We start from the raw sequence: 24,885 nt of genomic DNA on the forward strand, positions 1-24,885 counted from the left end.
CTGGCACCACTACAGAAAATTGCAGATGAACATTTAATGTTCAGGAATTCACATTAAAGATACCACCACCTGTAACAAATTGGCCACAATTTCGAACATTGACCCTACACGGCCCAGCCATATACAAGGTTTTGATGGACCTAGTATTTCGAATGGCTCTTCTGGCTCTGGATAACTACTGCAATATCTAGTCTCAGTATAGGTGTCATTATTAGGCTTAGTTTAAATGTTATCTACATTAGCGTGACTTTAAATCCACCCCTGATGGTTCGCAAAGTTTGTTCCTCAAAGGTCCGCGTCTGGTTTTTGTTCAAGGTCAGAGGTCCGGAACGATTGGCGATAACCATAACGTTTAATCAACTCACTTAACTTCTAAACAACGTCCGTTTAAGTTCAAGACAGTCAAGTTAGTCAAAAAACATTAAAGCCTAGTGGGAGAAATTGTTTGCCTGCAATCAGTTGGTTGAACCTAGGCACAAAATGTGTGATTGCCAACTAGAAACAACGATCCAAATGTTAATTTCGAAGAACCGCCCTGTCCTGCCTCTGATTGGCTCGAACCATAACCAAAACTCGCGTACTGGTGAGTTACTCGATAGTGTCATTTATGGTCGCGCATGTATCTCCCCTCTGCTCTCAACGTGGGCGGAGCTCAGCCCCCCCCCCTCCACACACACACACACACACACACACGAAGGGGAGCAGAGGAGAGACCGGACCAGGTGAAGGGAAGATAGCGTTACTCGAGTTGTATGTGCAATAAACGCTTCGCACCACCCCAAAGTAAATTCTCCGGTGTAACGTTAATGCGTGAACTCGCCAGCAGATACACGCAAACTAGAAAACCTTACACTTAGCATAACGACATGACGTATTGTATTCATAACACGAGGTATAGGCTGGGCCCAGATTGACCTGCCGTCTGGTGTGGATGTGGACCGATGTCCGGACTTTGAGAAGTCCTGCTTTAGATAATCCTTTCTCATCACATGCTGTTTGGGTTGTCGGGGAAAGTACCGCTTCTCTTCTTCCCCCTGTGGTAAAATACCGCATTACATCGATATTATTTCACTTATTGGAGTACTCGGGGTCATTTGTCAGTTGCATGTGTGGACCGTAAATGAGTTGATAACACGTAGATCAGGCCACGTGAAAGTACTGGTTCTAACACAGGTCCCCTTGTTTGGACGGAATATGTAATGCGACATATCTCATGTCTAGAGGTGTGAGTTGTATGTCAAGATCGCATAGACCCCTCTTCTCTATGAACGGGGTCTCAGTAGAGAAGGTGAGCAGCTTCAGATGCGTCTTTATCACCCCATGCAACTGAAGAAGTTCCGTGTCTTCCCACAGATCCAGAAAACATTTTACTCTGGTGTCTTTATGCATGCTCAATAATCCAGGTAAGAAAATCAAAGAAAGAAAGTTGAATCTTCATCTACACACAACGTTTATTGAGAGGAGAAACTGGCTAAGAGTACATCTGTCGCCATCTTAACAATGCTGTGATTGCACTCATTCCCAAATCCTCTGTGTGTAGTCCACATTGCCATTGAAACTCTAGTTAATAGTCGCAGCAATTTGCATATGAAACCGGTCGTTTTCGGTCGTTACGCCACTGCATTGTTTATAATGGTGGGGATACCTGCAGTCGGTTGAGACTGAAGAGGGCACTAGATGAGTGAGGAAACCTTTCTGTCAATACACTTTGTGTCCAGATGAAGTGATTCAACTTTCTGTACCTCAGTAGGCTACCTGGTAACTTACGTGCAAATGCCGGTAATCGTTCTTATTGTCAAATTCTCAAATTAAGATTCCACACACGCCCTCCCTCCCAATTGCCCACCACTGCTAATAGGCCTGGATCATGTAAAAGGACCATACCGGCGTCCCCCCCCCCTCCCGTGTTGTCACTTTTGTGTTTTAACCACAAATCACTTATCCATTACTCCCGACCGTTTTCTAAAGCTGCCCAAAGTATTTTACATGGTTTTTTGTAATGTTCTAGAGTTTTAGATTGTTTAGTGCTTTTGTGATTTCAGTGTTTTAGATTTGTTTTTCTACCTTCCAGGCTGTCGTTGGATTCCAATTATTTCAGTAAGGTATGAAAATCACCTTTTCGAGCAGAGAAACTTATTGAATTACGAAATCCATTACAGCGAACACTGAACTGCCTGTAGCTCCGTCGTTCTTCAGTTACGTAATGGTCTCGGGTTCGCATTGTTAAACGCGTCGATTAATGCAAAGGCACCTAAGGATCCTCTCCAACAAGTCTGAAAGTGTGATTTTCATAGCGCACTAAAATGAATTGAAACTAGTAGCTGACTGGAAGGTGAATAAAACAGGCGTTCCAACATGAAATCCAGAACACCACGCTATGCGTTGGGAAACGTGTGCGGGGTAAAATGCAAATTAATTGTAGTAATTTGGATGATTACACACGCAGAAAAACACCGGCAAGGTCTTTCTGGTCCGGACACTACAGCGTGTTGGCCGCTAGATGGCGCGGATTCCCTTGTATGTAAACAGTGACGGCAGCGCTTTGCAGTGGTGGTAGAGAACGCGTACGTCATATTCACAATGGCGGAGGTTGGGTGAGGAGGAGAGTGTGTCAGCGAAGCGGCGTCGTACCCGAAGAGCTACATTTCCCGCGATACGCGCACGATCCCCTCCAAAAATGGCCCTGAACCCCGACACGGAGGGGAAAACGGACACGGAATGTACCGAGACAGGAGCTCTCCGCTCGGAGGCGGACGATTGCACGAAGAATTCACCGTCAACCGCCACCTCGGCCACAAGCAACCAAAATGGCGATCAGACTGGATGTGAAGACAGTGTAATGCCCGAACAAGAAGCCCCTGATCGGCGGAGATGCGTTCCGACGGGCGCTCGGAGCTCCAGCAGTTCGCCCCTGCCGGGGCAGAGACCAGCCGAAGAATTGCCACGAAAAAATTTTCAAATCCCTAGGAAAATTAAAGAACGGAAAGGTGGTACGCTTTTCGGTCCTATTTTGAACAGAGCCTGCCCTGTCTTTTATAATTCCGCCGCTGCATGTGGCTAGCCAGCTCAGTTAGCTAACTAGCTGGCCTGTGGCTAGCTTAGCGATGTTAGCGCAATTTGCAGGTCGAGGAGAGTTTTTAAGTGCGTTGTTGCGGGGATGGCTGACCTATGAACAGCCGAGTAACGTTAGTTTTTCGTGTTCACAGTCTTGGGTAGTAGTACGTCTCAGGTATCCAAGGTGTCAGTGAGTAAGAGGTGGTTGCATCGCTGCAGAAGGCGCCAGAAAGGGACACCTGAAGTCTGCCAACCATAAACCCCCCTGGCTCTGACTCTTATTTATAGGATTATGGTCGAATTGAGTATTTATTTGGAAATGATGAGCAAGTTTGACTGCTCACTTGACGGAATCTGGTTATTCCCCAATGACGACAGTGAAACGTATGAAGTTGTTCACCACACCCATCTCAAAGGCTTTTTTAGTACAATGCCCCCTTATTGATTGCTAAATCTGGTAAATATACATCAATTTATAGGGACAGACATGACTTGAAACGTATAGTTTTTGTCAATAGTAATTCACTTGAGTTCAATAGGCCTGAGTTGTAACCAGACTAAATGTCCCAATGTGATCCTCAACAGTGCCACTGTGCTGGCTGCATAATATTTTGAAGGCCCGGAGCACCCAAAACAGGGTGACATATGGGCAGTGGGTTAGTTCGGCTTTGATTTGGAATGTTGGGTGAAGGTATGCAGAGTTGAGCAGTGCTAGCCTGGGACTCGGCTCGTGCCTGCTGGACATGTTTGGTAAACTTTCCCCTAAGCAAGTTTCGCGTATTGGTGTGTTAAAGGTCTAATAGCCCAGGCTGGCCAGCTTTATATAAATAGCTCATCCTACACAGCAGAGTTAAAAGCAGTGGAATAAATTTGACTATGAATGCACAGCTTGCTCCAGACCTGAGCTTATCAGCTCATATCAAATAAGTTTTCTACTTTGTCTCCTACAGCTTGGTAGTTATGATATCCTATTCAGGTAGTCTGCAGGTAGTTGATGGTGGCCTCATCCCTCCACATCAGTTTGGGCTACATTGATCCACCCTATGTAAATAATGACTGGCATGAGAGTAACCCCATAGACCACAGTGATGATACACATGCTTTGATGTGCACGAGTTTCCAGTTGTAAATAAAACCAACACTGCTTTCTTTCCAGAAAGTGTATAGTTTGGCATATGTAAGTTTAACTTCTCCATAGCACATGACTCCCTCACTACATGCACATCAGGTTTTACCAACCTATATAATATGCCATAAAGAGCTCTTAGAACCACATCAAGAACCCTTGTCCCCAATGCACCATCTAGCAAAGAGCATACAGTTTCTGAAAAGTAAACAGAACTGTTTTTGATGTACAAAAAAGCCATTTTAAACTTGATAATTTTCTGTCATATCTCTGAATAAAATTATGTTCTGTGACCAATTAAAGCTTGGTAGTGAAGCGGTTGATCTGATGCAGGTGTAATGTTCATCGTGGGTCTATAGGTCTGAGTTTGCTTGTCTGTCACTGTGGAGAGCCTTAACATACACCATTGTTCAACAGTTTCTGTGATTTTTTTTTCTTTTTTTCAATGAATGTAACTGAAATATTGAGGCTATGTTATGCCATGTGAATCAGTTTGGGTGAGATAATGCTACTTTTTGCACACTGAGTGCTATGGTCTAATCTATTGCTCACCCTATGTACAGGTTTGTACCAGTTCCTGCCACCTGACAGTCGGGAGTTTGAGGATCTTGTGAAGGTCCTCTCCTCGTTTTACCTGGACCCGTCTTCACGAGGAACATTCTCCTATTGCAAGGCCAGGCTCATCCACAATGAACTACTGGAGAAGGAGGTAGGCCATTAAATGGCGAGAACTTTGCATTTTAGATACCAATCAGTCATTGCAGCTAAAGTATTAAAACAACAAGACTGAACTATAATCCCAATATGACAGTTGTAGATCATACAGCCAGGGGATTGCACATGCTAAAATAAGCTCTAATAATTGTATTTCTAAATTTATGAATTAGCAGGTATCAGCAATGCTAAGTTTTATTTAGCAGAGCCTTTTTATTTAATAGTGAGCTTTTGGTTACAGACTGCAGGTATATAACTAGATTTTCTTTACCATCTTCTACCTTTTTTTGGTTCCAGTTTATAGAGAAGCGGAGAGAGATGAAACAGGAGGGACGGACGGAACAAGAGCTGGCTGAGTCTTACTGTTTCCTTTATCCAGACAAATCCAAGGTTAGCCAGTTTGCAAAGCCTCACATACAGGCGAAAAGACATGGTTGATAAATCATAAACTAAGATGGGATTTTTTTTTCTTGATGCATTCTGATCTTGGGCCGTATGTCCCCCTGTGGTTCCAGCTTCAGTGGATCTGTGAAAAGGGTCTCTCGGTTGGACACTCAAGGATTACTACACTGGGAAATCCAGCAGTTGGTGAGTTGTTAATGCTCTGCGCTCCAAAATGTTGCTTGTACAACCAATATTGCATTTGGTGTTTTTTGTATTACTGTGCTTATAATTGATTTCTTAAGCCATTTACATTCTTTGAAGGAGACCTTTGGGGGGGACATTTATCGATCTACCTGTTATTATTATTATTTTTTTTTAATAATTTCATTAAACCGTTCTTTCTCATACCACAGCTGTTATCCTCTGGCAAACAGCTTAGTGTTTTAACCAGATGAAGTTACAATGAATGAAATCTAATACGTGGCTTAGCAACAGCTGAGAATGGCCCCAGCATTTGTGATAATACTGGGGTGATAACTTTTTACTTTCAAGTGATTGGTGCAGTATCACACACAAGCAAAAAATTAAGATTTACCTCGAATTATGATTTCAGAATATTAAGCATCAAAAATAGTGCTTATATATACTGTGATCGCCAATCTTTCCTTAAAACATTTTTTTTAGTAATATTGTGATGATTTTGATTTTTAATGCAATTTTTTTTTCCATCCCTTCAGGTGTTTATCTCTCAAAATTCTCTGATTTGCTGCAAATGAACCCATTTGAAGCAGGTTCATTTGGAGACATGATTGTTTTCAAAGTTATGAAGGTATTAAACACCACTCTGGTAGTATTTTAGGGCATATGTTGGAATCAATCAGAAGTTTTATACTGATGCTGTTGATCTCTTTTGAGACATTACACAACCAATGTTTTTGTTTTTGTCTTTCCCTTCTTAGGGCCGATTAAAGCACATCCATGAGAACATGCCTAAAAATGCCATGGAACCTGCACCTAAGTTTGACTGTCACGTGTACAAAAGTGCCAACAGGGTCACGTCTTTGCTTTCATACAGGGCTTTTGAGCTCACACAGGTGAAAACCACTTCCTAATAAGTCGATAGGAGTGTAACTGTACAAGTATTCGTACTGAAAATATTCAGTATGGGTCTTTTAGTTCGGTATGCGTGGGTCTTTTATTTCAGTACACATGTACTGAATGAATTCAACGTTGTTTTAACCACTGCATGTGCGGAACTTGCATGTGTGCGGAATTTGATTTAAAACTCCCGAGTTTTCTCCCTAGCAACTTTTGCAAAGGGCTGGAAGTTGTACTCTCAGCTACCGGCTAAGCATGCGCACACATGCACATGCCACAGAGAGATTGCAGGTAATTTTAGCACTGTGCAGCCTCGTAGTTAATGACAAACACAGGTAAACCAGAGGTTGGTTAGTGCCCGCAGATCTGCCGTTTCTGCAAATAATGTGGACAAGTTAATCTTTGGGGGGGGGGGGGGGGGGGCATGAAAATAAAATGAATCTCAGTAAAGCTGAGAAGTTTAACAGTCCTAATGTGAAGCTGAAAGCTGCTAATGTGAATACAAATACAGTACAGCTCAAGTACAATTAATCTTCTAAATATTGCACTTCATGGATATTAATTTTATTGTATTTTTTATTTATTTGCACAGTTCTAATAAGAAGCTGAAAGTTGCTAATGTGAATACAAGTACAATACAATTCAAGTACAGTTAATTTTCTAAATGTTGTACATTAATGTATGTTCATTTTATATTGAGAGGATATTTATTTTGATTTACTTGAGTAAATTGTACTTTTTTTTTATTGATAGGTTGGGGGGATTTTGACGACTTTTTTATTTAACACTAGAATAACCATGGGCGGTCATTATGAACGTTTTGGATTTTCAAAGTTTAATAACTTTGGGGGGGGGGGAGAGATAAAGACCTGCTGCTACCTGAATGCTCCTAAAATTGCATATATTTGCATTAAAATTCGTTTTTTTCCCCCTTTTCCTCCCAATTTAGTGGCCAATCGATCCCTATTTTAGTTCAAACTCCCACCCTCATACTGCATGCATTCGCCAACTGCATCTCTCCGGCCAGCAGTCTCGAAGGAGATGCCTCGCCACTTTCGTGACAAGGTGAATCCAGGCCGAACCACTGCTGTTGCCGACACACAGAGACGCATTCATGTGACGAACACAAGCTGACTCCGCCCCCCCTCCTGAAGACAGTATTGCCAATTATTGCTGCTTCATCGAGTCCAGCCATAGTCGGATCTGACGAGACCGGGGCGCCAACCCCGGTCCCCAGTGGGCACTGCATCGACACAAAGTTGATGCTTAGACCACTACACCACTGCGGACTAAAATGAGGTTTAGATCAATTGCACACAAAAAAAAAGGTTATAAGATTTACCTAAAACGACCATGACCGGTCAAAATGACGGCACGTAATTTGCGCATGAACGTGTGCGTCATGTCACTATTTACGTGTGTTGGTCACATCATTTCCTTTGCGAAGTTCATTGCCCTGTCCTAGAAAAAAAAACTAGTATTCTCCGGTGCAGAGTAATAGTCTAAACTTGATTTTTGATTATTGCTAACATGTCTGGTTACAGACGCCGTTTCCGACGCACCATGACTACCACCGAGGCGTTGCAGTATTTACAGGCGTTGGACAGTGGCCATTTTAAATTGTTAGAAAAACATGTTAAAGTTGTTAAAATTTTAATTTTGGTGTCAGTCGTTTCTTAACAGACATACTAACATATGTAATGCATTAATATCTCAACTGGGTATTTATCTTGAAAGAATATAGCGTTTAAAAACCGTGTGTAGTCATTTTGACTGCCCGTGGTTGTTCTAGTAGTTTTTAAGTTCCGGTCGTTGTTTGGGACTGTTTCAATATTTATTTTCAGTTCTTTTTTTACATTTCACGTTATATAGGCCTTGTTACGTTTGTTGGATTAGCAATATGTGTTTTTCCGTTTTGTTTTACAGGTAATATTTTAAAAATAGTACTACAGTTGTTAAAATGTTAATTTTGGTGTCAGTCGTTTCCTAACAGACATACTAACATATGCAATGCATGAATATCTCAATTGGATATTTATCATGACAGAATATAGAGTTGAAAAACCGGCCGTCAATTTGACCGCCCATGGTCATTTTAGGTAGGAGTGAAATCCCGGTCGTTCTAGTGTTAAGACAGAGCTATAGGTTGTTCAGTAAACCACTGTTGAATAAAAAAAGAACCAATTTTATGCCCCCCCCCCCCACCGCGCTGTCCCAAAAACGTACCAAACCGTGACTTCAAAACCGAGGTACCTACCGAACCGTGATTTATGTGTACCGTTACACCCCTATGAGTTAGAGGTTTCTTCAACTCTTCATGTAAAATTGTTTCTATCAAAAGTGACTTTCAGGTTTTGTCATCTGTTGAGCTTTGTTTCTGTTTTTTATCGTCTTTGTCTCTGTCTTTCAGCAATACTTTTTTGAGTTTGCGTTTGATGAGATCAAAGCACGGCCAAGGCATGTGTGTCCGTATGCTGTGGTTTCCTTTCACTACAAAGGCAAGGAAGCTGCATCGGCTCCTATGTCTGCACACAGGTATGTTCTGTCACAGAGCGGGCTGAAGGCCAGTATATTTTGAGTTTGAGGTGTGCAAAGTACCTCTGGTTTATATTTACTGTTTCACTTGTTTTATCTTTTTCTTCCTCACATGAACAGGTTCAACACAGTTTCCCTTGAAGGAAGCAGAGGTAGATCATTTTCTTCTTCACTAAATGACCCAGCCATGTTTCTGTATAAATTTTTTTCCTCAAAATACAAGCAAGTTTTAACTCGATAGCTACAGCTAAGACTACTATGGTCATGTTTGTCTTTTTGGCATAACTTTTGTTGGTTACAATTTACAATAAGGGTATAGTAATTAACCATTAATCAATTCTAAATAAGTTATTTAACAGTTAACTTGTGTCTAGTAATCATTTACTAATGGTGTTAAGATAAATTTGTTAAGTTACTTAATGTTAATTGTATAGGGTTAGTTAATGCTTATCACTGTATTAACTAATGTTAATAGGGTTAGTTAACTGTTAATTAACTGTAAGTTAATGTTTATTACTGCATTAACTCATGTTAATTAATGTACCATTGTTGTAAAGTGTAACCCTTTTGTTTTCCGCACGAGAGTCAGTTTCAGAAAAATATATTCAGTGTTTCCCACAGGTTTGAAATATACTTGTGGTGGTGGCTCATGGAAAAGGCTGGCATTGCCTACAGGCACAAAAACGGTCTACTACATGTGACAAACAACAAATACGTGTGACCTTTAACACAATATTTTAATTTATTGAAAATTTCTATTAATTTGATATAATGTATTATACAGATCCAACTCCCCAAAATTTCCCTCCCATCTGCCCACATGGGAAGAGTAAGACAAATTTTTAAAAAAAAAGAAGAAGAATAAAACACTTTAGCATGTACAAAGATGGCACTGTTGGTCAGAGCACGTAAACTTTTTAGGTTTTTCAAAGAAGAGCTCCAACACTTGTGCATATGGGACCGCTTCTGGTGCTGGTCCATTTAGCGATATTCGCAGACATGGAGTCAGGTCCCCTCCCTTCACCCCTTCGCAGGTTAGTTTTGATATGAAAAACAGATGAAAAACAATCTGACTTTAAACTAACTATACAGAAATTGGATGCAAAATATATTTAGTGCTGAAAGAAAGAAAATTCACTTGCCCTGCTGAGTAAATACATGAAAAATTAGTTGTCTAACCTTAGCTAAAGTTAGTCTGTGTCTTTCTAACTGCCATAGCCCAAAAAGAATACAAATTATAATCTTTCTTACATTTAGCTAGGACAACTGTGCTGCATGTTGTGCAGTCAGAATACATTATTCATCCCCAAGGGGAACTTAGGTTGAGCAATGGTCAAGTTATGGCCTCTGTCCACCAAATCTTTTTTGATGGGCAGTCCCTTACATGTGCTGAATACACTTGAGTCTTGTATCATAGAAAGTTGAATGAGTTCATCTGGACATAATGTTTTGAGAGAAATGTTTCATCACTTATCGAAGTGACCGCTTCAGTCTCAACTGACATGATGAGCATCAAACCTGTATTGGTTTATGATAAACATCAGTCAAATGTCCCCCATCACGAATTGAAATTTCACAGTCTAAGAAAGCTAATCTGTCATTTTTCACATCCTCCCTGGCGTCAAAGAAAGTTGGATCAGTTCATCTGGACACAACGTTTACTGAGAGAAACGTTTCATCACTCGTCTAAGTGACCTCTTCAGTCTAAACTGACTGCAGGTATCCCCACCCTTATAAACAATACAGTTGCATAACAACCGAAATCTACAATCATTTCCATATGCAAATAGGCGTAACTGACACTGTGGCCCAGTGGTTAGCACTGTTGCCTCACAGCAAGAAGGTCCAGGGTTCAAACCTCGAGGTTGCCCAACCTTGGGGATCATCCCAGGTCATCCTCTGTGTGGAGTTTGCATGTTCTCCCCATGTCTGCAGTGGGTTTTCTCCAGGTGCTCTGGTTTCCCCCACTATCAGAAAGACATGCATGTCAGGGTTAATACTCCAGTCTGTGCCCTTGACCAAGGCGTGGCAAGATGAGCTGGAGTTGGTTCCCGGGCGCTGCACGGCGGCTGCCCACTGCAGCGGCCTACTGTGGCTGCCTACTGCGGCTGCCCACTGCCCACCCCCAAGGTTGAACTAACCCAGGGCTCGAACCCAGGACCTTCTTGCTGTGAGGTGACCGCGCTAACCACTGTGCCACCGTGCTGCAGAGTTAATATGTTCTGTGATGTGGTACATCCAACACATACTGATCAGTACTTAAGGTTTGACTCTCATCATTCACTGGAGCACAAACTAGGAGTCATCAAGACGCTGTACCACCGAGCTGACAACGTCCCCACTGACACAGCGGCCGGGGAAGGGGAGAAATCCCACATTAAACAGGCCCTGATTAAGTGTGGCTATCCTAACTGGGCATTTGTCAAAACTAAGAAGACGGCCAGATAGTGCACCAGCTGATCGAAGAGAGGAGGACAACAGCTGCCTAAGCGTAAACCAGTGGTGATTCTGATTCTGTATGTGGTGGGAGTTTCGGAACAGTTCAGACACGTATTTTCCAAACACCGCTTCTCAGTTGCTTTCAAACCCCCAAACAAGCTGCTCCAGAAATTGGTCCACACCAAGGATTGGGTCCCCTGGCACAACCAGAGCAATATAGTGTACGCTGTTAAGTCCCAGGAGGATTGCTGTGACTTGCACATCGGGGAAACCAAACAGACACGCACTGGCCAAGAGAATGGCACAACACAGGAGAGCTAACACGTCAGGCCAGGAATCCGCAGTCTACACCCATCTACAGGCCACTCTGAAGGATGAGGATGTGCATATCCTTGATGGGGAGGAATGCTGGTTCAAACGGGGAGTCAAAGGCCATCTATGTGAAGAGGGAACGATGATCCCTGAACTGAGCGCGGCGCCTAAGAGTAGACATCTTACAATGCTGTGATTGCAACTATTCCCCGTCCGCTGGTAACTCTAGTTAATGGCCACGGCATTTGCATATGAAACCGCTTGTTTTCGGTTGTTATGCCACTGTATTGTTTATAAGGGTGGGGATACCTGCAGTCAGTTGAGACTGAAGAGGTCACTTAGATGAGTGATGAAACCTTTCTCTCAATAATGTGTTCAGATGAACTGATTCAACTTTGTGTTTTCCTTACCTGGATTATTGAGCATGCCTAAAGAAACTTGAGTCTTGAAGCTACCAACACAGCATAGTTGCCGCTTTCCTTCATAGGATTTGAATCTACTACCAAAGTCAGAGAGCAGTTACACAACAAGGAGAAAAGGAGTTGCTTTACCAGGTCTGTGCTTGTAAACTATCCACCATGTCTTCTAACTTAATATCAAAAAATGTCTCTTTTGAGATTGTCAGTAGACCATTTTGTGATAACAGAACAATCGCGGATGGCGTCATTCTCTCGGACGGATAAAAAAAAAAAATTTTTTAATGCTAAAATAGGTCACCAAATATACTTTGAACGCTGTTAATGTAACTGGGCGGCCTGCCCAAGTAAAGTCTATTTGTGGGAAACACTGATATTTGGGTGTTGTAATTGAGAAACAGTTAGATATCTAAACAAAAACATTCAGCACTGCATTTTTGATGGTTAGCTTGTGTAAAAATGCCACTGTTCCTTCCACCATGAACCGCGTATTAGAATGTTACAACTGTTACGGACTATATCCGGTTATATGATGTCTGGTCGTTGAACTGTGCTGTTGTCATCTGCCAAGCTGGGAAGAGCTGCTACACTGTGTGGAGTGGTCCACTAGTGAACAAAGGCGAGGAGCTGTTCCAGGTCTGTTTACGGTCCACCACGCGTCCCTACCTGCCTTTCAAACTGTGAGTAACCATTCAATCCCACCTACATTATCTCTGGAAACGCCTCTCCAAAGTTGATGAGATTTCTTCGTTATTAGATTAAAGATCATTTGACCAATGATTTCTAGCTTGCTGAATTTGCTGCTGCAGGCATCTTGTCTCTAAAAATAGAAAAGGGATTCCAATTGTGTTTTGTTTTAGAATCGATCACTGCAGAGGATGTTTTCATGTTAGACCACTGAAACGCATTTTATTTTGAATGAAATTTAACATGTGTAACTAAGCTTAGGAGAGGTAAATATCCATTCATTGCCATGATTTACAAATGAGCATTTTTCAATATACCTGGTATTTCAGTTTATTTGAAAATATTCTTCCATGTAGTTGTTTTCCTCCCAGTCTGTAGAGTTTTGACAGATTGTGGGAGATTTGGAGATTAATTGCCAAGATCAGCTGTCTATTTTCCCCCGCTGTTTCTTGATGTCACTTTTCCTCGTTTCTATTGAATGTAAGGTGGTGACGTCACAAAGCTCAGCGCAAAAGCTGAGCAAGGTTGAGCTTGGGGAGCAAGTCTGCCAAACTTGGCATTGTACTTGCACCTCCATTTTGCTAAGTGCAATGCACTCATTCATCTATGGTGCGAGCCATGGCAAATATTGGGTTTGAGGGATACAGAGGTTGAGTTTGGATGTTCTGTGCAAAAGCCCTTTAATTCAAACTCTACTCATGTTTTAATGAAGATGGTGTTTCTGTGTAATTGTGTTATCTGATTGTTCTGTCCACATGTGTTCCCCTAGGCCTGAGAAGCTAGAGGTGAATCAGGGCATGCAACTAGAGCAAGTGAAGAGGAAGATTCCTTCCGTGCTCTTCTCTTGGGACACTTACAGCATCTCACGGGAAGGTCAGTAAAGATCTCAACATTTGCACCTCACACTGGCTTGAGTCTAAGCCAAATGCCTACAGATGGTTTGTTCAGCATCCTGTTCAACAGCAACACATATACCCTCTATTGAGAACAAATCGGATCTAAATAGAAGAGAGGCAAAAACTTAAAAAGCAGGGGGAGAAATAGAGGCTCTTGATTTCTGTGTGCTCTACTAGTGTCATCCAATCAGCCCACCATCATCCTTTGGTTTTGGGTAATGGCAAGTCCTAAACAGCATTAGTGGGCAACCCCGGTACAGTCTTAAAGTAAAAGTCGCCTTAGTTATAGACAAGGAAATTGATACTGCACATGAAATTCGAAGTCAGCAATTGGTATAAAAGCTTCATAGTCAGATAAATTTGCCATCAGCTAATCAGTTGTGTTGAAATGGTGAAAGTCAGTTCTATGAGATGTCAAGATGATCCTCTAGCATGATTTGGCAAACCTAAGGTCAGAGTCTTGTTTTGTTTTTGTTTTTTTTACTATGATGATATTTAGGATCTCTATGTAAATGACGTATGAGATGACATTGCTGGATATCCCCATTTTGTCTGAAATGGCTGTATCTTTTGCTTCTAGATTATTTTTCCACTCCTTCATTCTTTAAATTTTCTTTACATTGCTTGTGTGTACATCGTTATGTGATACAACAGCATCCAAAGTTGTATGTTAAAGGGTGTTGATAAGTTCTTATCTCCATATCTAGTTTTTTGCAGGTATAATGGCAGTATGAGTAAAATGAGTTTTTTTGGGAGCTGTGTCCAGAATTCTCTTATCTACATCTGTTTCAAATAGGGCTGAAACAGTAACTGCAACGCCTTAGTGGTAGCATGCTAAACGCAGGTTTGGGCATTCTACTGCCATAATCGTGTTTTTTTTTTTTTTTTTTGGTCATATTACTTGTGACACAGGCTACAAAAGTAGCTGAACTCAATACAGCCTATCAGAATAGAGTGAAAATCTCTGCATCTTCTACAGCAAGTTCAAGTTTGGCCATCATTGTGAGACCCATGCTATATGCCACAAAATAACTCCTCCTAAGCCTATTAAACAATGTTAATCTCCATCTCATACAAGTCTACATACTTTACAATGTATTTTTGAAATTTTTTTTTCTAAATATGTGAAAGAAACCCACGTATTCAGGAAAGACATGTTTAATAGCGACTAGCCCCATGAATCATAGACTATAATCTTACTGAGGGCTTCTTTAATAAATAACAAAAAGGAAGAAAAGGCCTAATGGTGTTAGTTCTTCTCATCGCAGTTGGTAAGTCACCGCAGTAAAATTTTTCCACCTCGACACCCCTAGTCTTAAATGCATCCTGGCATGATCATATAATAAAATCTTGCCCTGAAATGACAAATGTGTACAGTGTTTCCCCTACTACAGCCACTACAGTTAGTGGGCAGGCTCCCCACTAATTATGAACACCTGGCCACTAATCTACCATCATTGAAATGTTTAGTTTTCAGTGTAAAGGAAAATGCATACATGCAAAAAAAAAAGTTAATTTTACTGTGCCAAAGAATTTTAGGTTTTCTTAAGTATAATCTGTAGCTCTTTATTTATCATTCTGCCCACGAAATGTGACTTTGTCTAATAAATCTATGCAGGAGAGTTGCAAGGTTGTCAGTTGGAAGGTGACTCATTGCAGAATGATACTACTGTCGGACAAAAACCCCCGTCTACAAATTTTTCATTGTTATTATTATTATTATATAAACGAAATCTGTGTGTACTCCTTCAAGGCATGTGAACACCACAATGTTCCGAGACAAGTGAAGTGTTTTACAAAGCCTGTGAAAATGTAATGTTCAGTTATAAAATTGTGAAATAATGATTCCCCCCCCCACTCCCTATAAATACAGCTCCTCTGCAGATGCATGGTTTTTTGCCTGACAGTAACAATAATCGCCACTGGAAAGTTGTGATGACACTAACCCAAATGCCTAGCAACAAAAGTTGTCAACATTGTGCTTTTTATTTGATATTATCTTTGTTGGTGTAGGACCGGCTTGTTCTAACTCGCTTTTTCCTGTCACCAGTGATGAAGTGTGGGATGTCCTGCAGCCTCTATGATGTTGTAGATGGGAAAAGCAAGCCAACCAGTGGTAGTCTTGCAGCGCTGGTACACAAACTGGAGAGAGACAGGATGGTGAGTAATTATCCTCTTGTACTGTGAAACTGTTTTGCCTGAATATTTACACCAGTGAAACTAGGTGGAGGGAGAATACTAATGTAAATATAACTTGTTTGCCTGATCGGTTGAGACCTAATGGTTGAGAGTCAAATCTAGGATTAAAAGCTTCACTTTTTTACACTTGCCATCGTACCAACTTGTGTTTCATTAAAGTAATGGTGCGAATTCATATTAAAAGGCAACTGTGTATGACCCTTGGGCTTATCCAGCGCCCTTGGGGTGATTGTCATTCACCACCCTCCTCCTTTTAAAATTATATTAGGGGCAGGGACGTATCTTGGATAATTACCGAAGAAGGTATTCTTGTAATGTAAATTGTTTGCTTAATAACATTGAGGCTAACTAACCTTTTCTAATGCTGTTGGCAAAGTGTTTGAAACAATGACTGTGAAGTGGGACAGATTTTAGTTCTCTGCATGTTGGTGGAGTGGGTGTTCTTAAAATGCTGTATGTCCTATCTTTGTTCACAGGTGCTGGTGAAGCCCTTGTTTGACAAGGGCTTTCTCTTCCTGCTGTCTTCAACTCAAATGGCCAATCCCAAAGGTGCAATAAACTCTATTGCCCACTCTTTCCTTTTGCCTGAGTTGAATACCTGCTTGTTGTTGTTACTGAGGGTTCGGCACTGAGAAGGTTTGTGATGTTTGTTTTTTCCAGAGCGGCGGGGGCGGTTTGAAAAGAACCTGCAGGCATTGTTCATCTTTCAGGAGTCAAGGGTGGTTGTCAAGTATTGTAAGTATTTATCTTTTTTGCGTGTTCTCTCACTTTGCCTGTGACCTATTTTGAAATTAAAGAGCGACATCTACATATTCTCCTTCTCCTTCTAGCGTCCAGGCTATATGAGCCGGAACCGCTATTGCTGGATCCCCAACCCGCCATCCTGTCCTCCCTGGAGCCCTTTGTCCCAGCTCTCCATTATGCTCTGCTCAAGCTTAGGCCCAACCCAGGCAAGGACCTAAGCTCAGGGGTGGAGAGACAGGCTCAGGAATACCTTATGCGTATGGACCATGGTACAGTTCGGCCCTTCATCCTGCCAGAGTACAAACAGAACCTGGATGACAGGGGAAAATTGCACCCACCACCCAGGCCCAAATCCAATATGGAAAGCCTGCTGCGTTCTTATATTCATAACCCTGCCACCTACATCCTGTCTATGAACAAGATAAAGGACATGGTTGAAAGAAACCAGAACCCCTTCCCCACCTCAGCCCCGGCCCCAGTTGAATACAGCCCGGTTTCTGACTGGGGTGGGTCAGACAGGGGCTCAGATAGGACAGAGAGGGCTCCAGAAAGGCAAACCCAAGAGAGACCGCCTCAGGAGAGGCCAGCACAAGAGAAGCCTCCCTCTGAAAACTCTCGACGGAGATCAGGCGTGTCCCATTCAAACGGCGCCCAGCCCCAGATAGAACCTCAGCCGCAGAAGTTACGGTTGTCTCAGAATGAGTATGATAAAGACAAGATGAAACAGCTGCTGAAGCTGATCCAATTGCATAAGAAAGCCCTAGTGAAGGATCCAGGAAAAGAAAGGGGGGAGGCTGGTGAGGATGGGGCCTGGGACCCTCACAGTCTGAAAAGGAAACTAGAAGATGACCGAGGAGGCATGAACAAACACCAGCGCACAGATCCCCTGAGTAATGGAGAGCCCAGTAGAGGTGAGGATGCTATCATTTCTGACCTTCTGGTGTTAAATTGTATATATGTGCAGCAACCGTGTTCTTTTGACCCTGAAAGACTATTGTGTATTTTTTTTGTCCTCTCAACAAAGACTAACTAATTGTCATTAATTGTTGCTCATGAGACACATCGCCACTTTCGGTCATAGCAAAACATGCAGCTTGAACAAAAGTCATCTACATGTTGACAAAATAAATGATTAATATGGAACATTTATAGCAAAAGATTACATAGCAATTCAAAATAAATGCCCCAACAACACATGAAAACAAGGGTGCCCAAGATGAAGATGGTGACAGAAACACAGACGTAGTAAGGATGGGAGAGGAAAAACGAGCCCTGTTTAGGGAAAGGGTGGATTGGGCTGACCACGGCTAGAATTAAAAATTGTAATTTTTTAATTCTAGCTGTTAATTAGTATTAAAAATTAGAATTAAAAATTTTAAAAGTAAGTGGCCAGAAGTGAGGTTCGGTGACAGAACCTGTATCTTCAAAGTAAGTCTACGATGGGTACATTCTAACTAAAGATGCAGTATTATCCCCTGCTCTGGTTGGATGCTATACTAACAGTTAGTTTATTGATTTGGACGAGGAAAGCATCTGCACTTTATAGAAATTGTCTTTATGGATATCATTTATCTTACCATAAAAATTGTTTTTGAGTGTCTTTTTTGACAAGATGCCAGTTTAAACAGGCAAATATTGCTCATAAGACTCCTCAAACTATTAAAATATTGAGAATGTGCCCTTGAACAGACACTTTCCTTGTATGTAGCACATTGTGTTTGCACAGAAGAGTAGAAAAAAATGTAAGGGTATATCAGATTGTTTTGATTATTGCAAGGGCCCAAATTCACATATCTTGGTAACTGAATGTTTGTCATGCTAGGATCCCAGGCAGATGAAGGCTCAGATGAGGGGGGCCAGAACTACAATCTGACAGCAGTGATGGAGAGCATGGGTATCTATGATACTGACCTGAGAGCCCGGGGCAGCGCCCATAGCTCTTCTGTCAGCGAGACTCAGCGCCTTCTTAAAATCCTGCTAGCCACCCTCAATAAGGCCATGACCCAAAGTTCCGGTAATGACCAGCCCAACCGCGGGGAGTCCTCTGCAGGTTCAGGAAGGAGGGAGCCAAGCATCCCTGACCCGGACCTCAGGAAACAGGAAGAGCCAGCCTCACAGACAAACTATACAGAGGTAAGGTGTTCCTCAAGTACAAAATAATTGATGCCCGTGTAAAAAAAATTCCAAATACTCAACACTATGTGATGGGTGTGTTGTTGGTGCTGATTATGACTTAATAATGCATTCTTTTTTTAGGAGGACATGGACTGTAGCCCAGGTAGTCCGTTCAGCCCAGGTTCTCCAGCAGAGCAACCTCACACCTCAGACAATCCAACCTGTGGTATCCCAACCCATGAAGGTACCACAACATAACAAGCGTAGAGACCTCTTTACTTGCTAGATATTTCATTTAGATCTGTGCATCACGCATCACTGTAATGAATTAAACATAAAATTGGTTTTGATGCTTTGTTAAAAGTCTACAGGAATCTGATAGAACAAGCACTAGAGCTTCTTTAACAGCCAGTCTCTGCTCTCCGTCAGATAATATCCAGTCGGTCCCAGAACCTGTGGCTGTCCCCGTGGCAGACAGCCACTCAGAAGTGAAGACTCCTCCAGTGGTGGAGGTGAAGAAGACAGCACCGCCACCCAGTTTAGTCACGGTAGAGGACCCACCCAACAGGCCCTCCATCAGTCTGGACACTATCCTCAACCAGGAGATTCACAGCCTCACCTCCGACATCAAGAACATTATGCGGAGTCAGCACATCTACTACAACTCCCTGCTGCCTCCACGGCTCCCGTGGCACCAATCCTGGCTCCCCAACAGTTCCTTCTCAGATTTTGTTATTCCCTTTGTCACCTCTGTCCCCATCCAGGGGCATGTCAAAGCACTGTGTGAGAAGATGGACAAGCTGATCCCAGTCCCCCCTCCTCTTCCTCCTGCCCCCAATATCACTTCCCCACCTCCCCAAGCTGCGGTGTCAAATCTTACACCTTCACCTGTGGTCAAATCAACCCCCCAAACCAAAGCAGAACCATCTCAGTCCAAGAATGCCGCTGCTTCTCATGGTGCAAAATTGGGCACAGTGAAAGAGAAAGAGAAGGCCTCCGCTACCACAAAAGCTGAGGCTGCTTCATCAGAACTGGGTGGTGAGATGTATTCTCCATCTCAAGTTACCTCAGACTCCCCAGAGTTGAATGCCACCCAGAACGCCAGCTCAAATCCAGGACCTGCTCCTGGTTCCAGCTTGCTAGCTAACAGTCTGATTGGACAGCTGAAGCCTGAGGTGTTCAGCAGCCTAGTGGAGATCTTTAAGGACGTCACTAAGAACACTGTAAAGTTCTACATATATTCTGGAGACGAGGGGGACGAAAGCACCGTCTGTAAGCAGATTAAGGTAAGATGCTAAAGCAGGTCCGAAGAGTCGGATAACAGCAAAGTTGATTATCTTGCAGTTCTTCAAAAATGTTGGAAGTTTCAAAAGTTAAATAGTATTGACAATATTTGTCTCAAATGTCAGTCAATTTAATTATTTTACTGTAGCTTTTTATTGAATTGTACAGCCATTATGCTCATTTTATGATATTGGTTGTGTAGAAATAATCTTCAGCTGTTGAGTGATATGAATTAGCTGAAAGATGAATGGCCCTCCCTCTATTAGCAAACATGTGGAAAGTCAACAATATTTTTTGTGTCAAGTTAAACAACAGAACTTTGAGCAAAGTGCTGTGAGACAGCTCCTGCGCTTCCTGTTTTATTGCAGCTAGGGAACACTCCAAAGCTGCCAGGGATTGTAAGTTGCATAGAGATATTACAACAAAAAATACAAGCCTACAGTAGGAATGTGAAAAACTACCCTCTCATCGTCAATGTGTAGCTCATGTCAGAGCTCCACTTGTGTTTGCGTATGTGTGTGTGCTTGCTCGTGTGAGAGAGAACTCCATCTGTCTTTAACAACTTTGCCTCTTATCTTTCACCAAGGAGTACCTGATAAGTTTAGGCAACAGCGAATGCAATCCGCAGACCTTCTTGGAAAACAGCAGCAGTTTAGATAAACTGCTCATCATCATCCAGAATGAGGACATTGCTGCACATGTCCACAAGGTACTATACTTCTCATCATTCTCTTGAGCAGGGTCCATGTCACACCTCTTGTCTGCAGTTTAAATCACTCATCACCAGCTATACAAGACAGAATACATCGCAGGTGCCAAAAATACTACAGAAATGATAGAAAGTTAACTTTTCCACCTGCTGCAACATATTGTGGTTTATCCAGCCACTGAGTTAAATTCTTGACTTTTTTTAAACCTTGAGACAGTGAAATGATTTGTCAATGTAGTTATTCCATGGAAATATATGAAATTTCTTTCATGATAATGAATCAATTATACCATTACCAAGGTTGTAAAAATTGCTTGTTTTGCCCCCTGCAGATTCCAGCGCTGGTGTCACTGAAGAAGCTGGCTTCAGTGAGCTTTGCTGGGGTAGACTCGCTGGATGATGTTAAGAATCACACCTACAATGAGCTGTTTGTATCAGGAGGCTTCATTGTTTCTGACGAGTTTGTCCTCAACCCTGACCTTATCACTCAAGGTAAGCTTACTCGTCTTTCTAGGATCAGGAGGCCATAGAAGTGTAAATGGGGCATGAATTCCAACTAACTTTTTGCTGTGTACCTTGCCCAGATCGGTTGCAGGGACTACTGAAGTTCTTGGAGGAGCAGAGCACCCCAGAGCACCCCTGGCAGTGGAAAGTGCACTGCAAATCCCAGAAGAAGCTCAAAGAGCTGGGAAGGTGAGTATGGTCGACTCAAAAAGTATAGTCACAGGCCCAAAGCAATGAGAATGTCATCCCAGTGGGGATTTATGAATCATTGCACCACACTAACTAGAGCCAGTAATGAGTGGTGGTCCTGTGCCTGTAATTAATTTCTACCCTACCCCTTTAGGTTGAACGCCAATGCCATGGGGCTTCTGAACCTACTGACAACTTATCAGAAGAAGCACCTGGTGGAGTTCTTGCCTTATCATGAGTGTGACACCCAGTCACGTCAGGCTCCAGACCTAGACTGCCTGATAAAGCTCCAGTCTCAGCACACCCAGCAGAGGCATCTCATCTTCCTCACAGGTAGTCTCATCACTGCCATCAGCTCTTTACTAGCTGTTTTATTCTTTAATTATTTTTTTTAGGTTTGTACCTGGCAAAAACTTCTTGAAAATGCCAGTTTTTGCACAGACTAGCTATGGACACCATAAAGATCATAAAACAAATTTATGGGTTGCTTAGTCTTAAATCTTTATTAAGGATGCCTTTTTTTCCTTATTGCATTGGGAGTGAATGTCATGAAATCATTTAAGTTTTACATTGTAAGGGATAGTGCTGCACTTTTCTTGTCATGTTACAAATATGTGGATTCAGCCGTTTGGTGTTTGTTCTTGCAGAGAGGCCATTTGAGATGTTTCTGCAGTACTCCAGAAATGGTATAGTGATAGCAAGCATTGATGACATCCTGAGCGGATTCCACAGCCTGATTGGCTCCATTAATCAGAACGAACTGCCAACTCCACCGTCTACTGGTGGGTAATGTCAACAATCACTTCAGCTCAACAAATTGAATACACTTGTAACCATGTTGTAGCAAAATGGCATTATTATTGACAATTGGGCTTCGGTCACACACAATTAACTTGATATTTTACCAAGCAAAATTGACTCCAATATCCGGCAGAATTTTTTTTTTCGGCCTTGGGTTCCTTGAATGCATGTATGACAATTGATTTGTTCTTGCTACCTCCACTCCTGTATACTATTTTCTCACTGCCTTCTCTCCTGCTTTCCCAGTAGTGAATGATGAGTGTGTGGAGGAGGAGGATATGTCATTAGACTCTGATGATGGGGAGCCCCCAGCCATATCGGAGTCCTCTGAGCAGGAACAGGGGGCTGCAGAGGAAAACCCTCCCCAGCCTCCCCCACCTGAAAATGAGGCGTTCCGTCCCCCACTCCCAGACCAGCAGGCAACCCCCGAGAGCACACCAAAATTGCCAGATTATGCTGCTCTCAAGTCTGCCATCTCTCACTTTAAAACCACCAACCAGCCAGGCTCCTCCGAAGTGGGCAGCATGTCACCTGGAGGTTTCACTGTCAATCCCCACCAGAGCTTCCTGTGTCCTGCCTCGTGGCCATCCTTCACCTGCTCCTCTGGCTACACGGCCTCCCCAGCCTATCCGGCGTCACCCTGCAGCAGCACCACACAAGAGCAGCCTCCATCCACAGCCTCTACCACAGTCCCAGGCCCACCTCTCCTAACCACAGCAGGACCTCTAGCCAACCTAGCCTCCCTCCCCCTAGAGGTCAAACCTCCTCCTCCGCCTCACCTCATGATGCTGGGTCACACGTATGGCTCTGACACTGGAGGAGCTGGGGCTGTAGGAGCTTTCCTGGCAGGCAGTAACTGCACACTGCCCAATGCCGCCGTGGAGGGCTCTCCCCTCTCCAACACTCTCCCTTTCACAGACAATAAAGGGGTCTCTATGGCTTCCGCAGGTCAGGGCTTCACCCAGAGCGATGCTGCCAAACCCAGTTACATAAGCGGCGTACCGAAAAGCGCCAGTGGGACCTCCACTCAACAAGGAGACAGGACACTTGGTGGACCTATGGAGATTGCATGGGGGACAGCAGGGAACAGTAGTTGTGAGACTGGCAGCAGCCAGATTGTGGTCACGCCTGGCTCAGTGGCCCACAGTGGGCTCATACAGGGTGGAGAGTGGAATGAAACCCCTGGCAACATTACCCCTGTTAGTCAGGGGGGCAGGACTCCAGTGAACTGTGTAGACAGCCTTGGAGCTTGTGTTGGTATTCCCACAGCAGCCACAAGGGGGGGCTCAATAGTCAGACCTAAGATGCCTGGGCATCCTTTGAGTGGTGGGGGTTATGGCAATATGGGTGCCATTTCTGGACATATGGATCATGGGGCTATGCGGGGTTCTATGGGCCCTGGTTCACTAGGGGGCTACCGGGGGAGAGGAGTCCCACCAGGAGGCCCCTGGCCAAGGCCAGGGCGTGGACACGAACGAAGGGAGGGACCTGGAGGTGGTCCCTGTTCTTGGGGCTATCCTTTGGGCAGGGGTAGGGGACAGGAATACTACACATACTCACAGAGTTACTCCCCCTGAACAGACAATCATTGTGATCAATGGGGGATCGTAAGCAGCATACTCCAGAGACTTAGAGCTGGCTGAATGTATATATTAACTTGTCATAGACACAATGGTTTAAAACACAGAATTAGAATCCTGGTTTTTCTACATTAATAACTGATACAGGCAGTGCCGAGTGTCATACTGTCGTGTATACTGTATGTACACTCTTTCGATGTAAGCTGTTTCAGACCCTGTCCAAACCACTATATTTATATTTGCCAAGAAATGTAATGGCCTTCAGCTTCTCCGATTTGTCATGTAATTTCTGTTTGTCTCAATTTTGAAACGGTTTGTGAACAGGGGGAGGGGGGGAGTCTGATATTTTTTTAAAGAAAAAAAAAGTGAATGACACTTACTGTTGGTTTTCTTTTTTTACATCCTTGGTTGTTAAAAATCTATGGAAATAAAATGTTTCAAATCTTGTTTGTGTCAAGGGTTTGACAGTGTCAAGCAGTTCATTAAAAATATAAACCACAGCAGCGTTATTGTCCTCAGTCATTAAGGGAAGCCTCTAAATTCGAAAGAGAAAGGGGTTGTTTAGCTATTAAATTGGTAAGTAGGCTAGTTTTTAGAAATGTGTACTTGCAGGCGTTTATTTATACTGTGGGAAAACACATCAATCATCCTGTGTGGGTTGAGCTTGTGCATAAGGGGATCCATTAAAAAGAAGTATGTCGGCAAGCTGAGGATTGTTGATCTTTTTTGCTCTACAACAATTAAAGATAGAAGGTTGGTCAGAGGTTTTGATTTGGTCCGGTACTATTTCTGTCTACTCGGGAGTGCTTGTCAAGGAATGCAGTGCTAGTGACTGAAATCACACACTAGAGGGCGTCATTTTCCTATTGGAATATCGAGCCTTATTTGAGGGATCGGATGACATGTTTATTTTAGTTGCAAAGTACTTCATGAACCTGGCTTCTATCACAATGTTTAGCTGTACCATCTGCGTGGATTTGGGGGGGAGGCGCAATGTTTGAGCGAATCTATATATTGTTGATTGCATCTACTTTTAGACAAAGTTTTGACATTTTATTTTTGATTATAACGTAAAACAAATACACAAAATTATTTTCTG

The 24,885-nt window shown here is 42.8% G+C and overlaps 1 protein-coding gene across 3 annotated transcripts; it reads left to right on the forward strand.

Annotated features, from left to right (window-relative positions):
* The first annotated feature begins 2,590 nt into the window (after positions 1-2,590).
* Positions 2,591-24,286, forward strand: tasorb (transcription activation suppressor b). Of its 3 annotated transcripts, none has more exons than XM_056274257.1 (23): positions 2,591-2,990; positions 4,744-4,889; positions 5,192-5,284; positions 5,410-5,482; positions 6,016-6,107; positions 6,238-6,372; positions 8,787-8,911; positions 9,032-9,063; positions 12,650-12,758; positions 13,535-13,638; positions 15,712-15,821; positions 16,337-16,409; positions 16,521-16,595; positions 16,691-17,515; positions 18,427-18,737; positions 18,861-18,963; positions 19,149-20,005; positions 20,590-20,712; positions 21,045-21,204; positions 21,297-21,405; positions 21,560-21,738; positions 22,053-22,187; positions 22,453-24,286. In XM_056274257.1, exons 1-23 carry the CDS (start codon positions 2,678-2,680, stop codon positions 23,781-23,783), a joined length of 5,613 nt encoding a protein of 1,870 aa, XP_056130232.1. In that variant the 5' UTR covers positions 2,591-2,677; the 3' UTR covers positions 23,784-24,286. The 3 variants fall into 3 exon arrangements, with proteins under 3 accessions (XP_056130232.1, XP_056130234.1, XP_056130233.1); XM_056274259.1 differs by having other exon boundaries at positions 22,456-24,286; XM_056274258.1 differs by having other exon boundaries at positions 2,591-2,987.
* The last annotated feature ends 599 nt before the right edge of the window (positions 24,287-24,885 follow it).

This window comes from Lampris incognitus, chromosome 2 (assembly GCF_029633865.1).
Source record: "Lampris incognitus isolate fLamInc1 chromosome 2, fLamInc1.hap2, whole genome shotgun sequence".
NCBI classification, from domain to species: Eukaryota; Metazoa; Chordata; class Actinopteri; order Lampriformes; family Lampridae; genus Lampris; species Lampris incognitus.

Excerpts from the sequence above, each read along its gene's own strand:
- tasorb (XM_056274257.1), top strand. The coding sequence starts at position 2,678 with ATGGCCCTGAACCCCGACACGGAGGGGAAAACGGACACGGAATGTACC. Across the intron at positions 5,483-6,015 it reads ACTGGGAAATCCAGCAGTTG|GTGTTTATCTCTCAAAATTC; the intron begins GTGAGTTGTTAA and ends CCATCCCTTCAG. Across the intron at positions 18,738-18,860 it reads CACAGACAAACTATACAGAG|GAGGACATGGACTGTAGCCC; the intron begins GTAAGGTGTTCC and ends TTCTTTTTTTAG.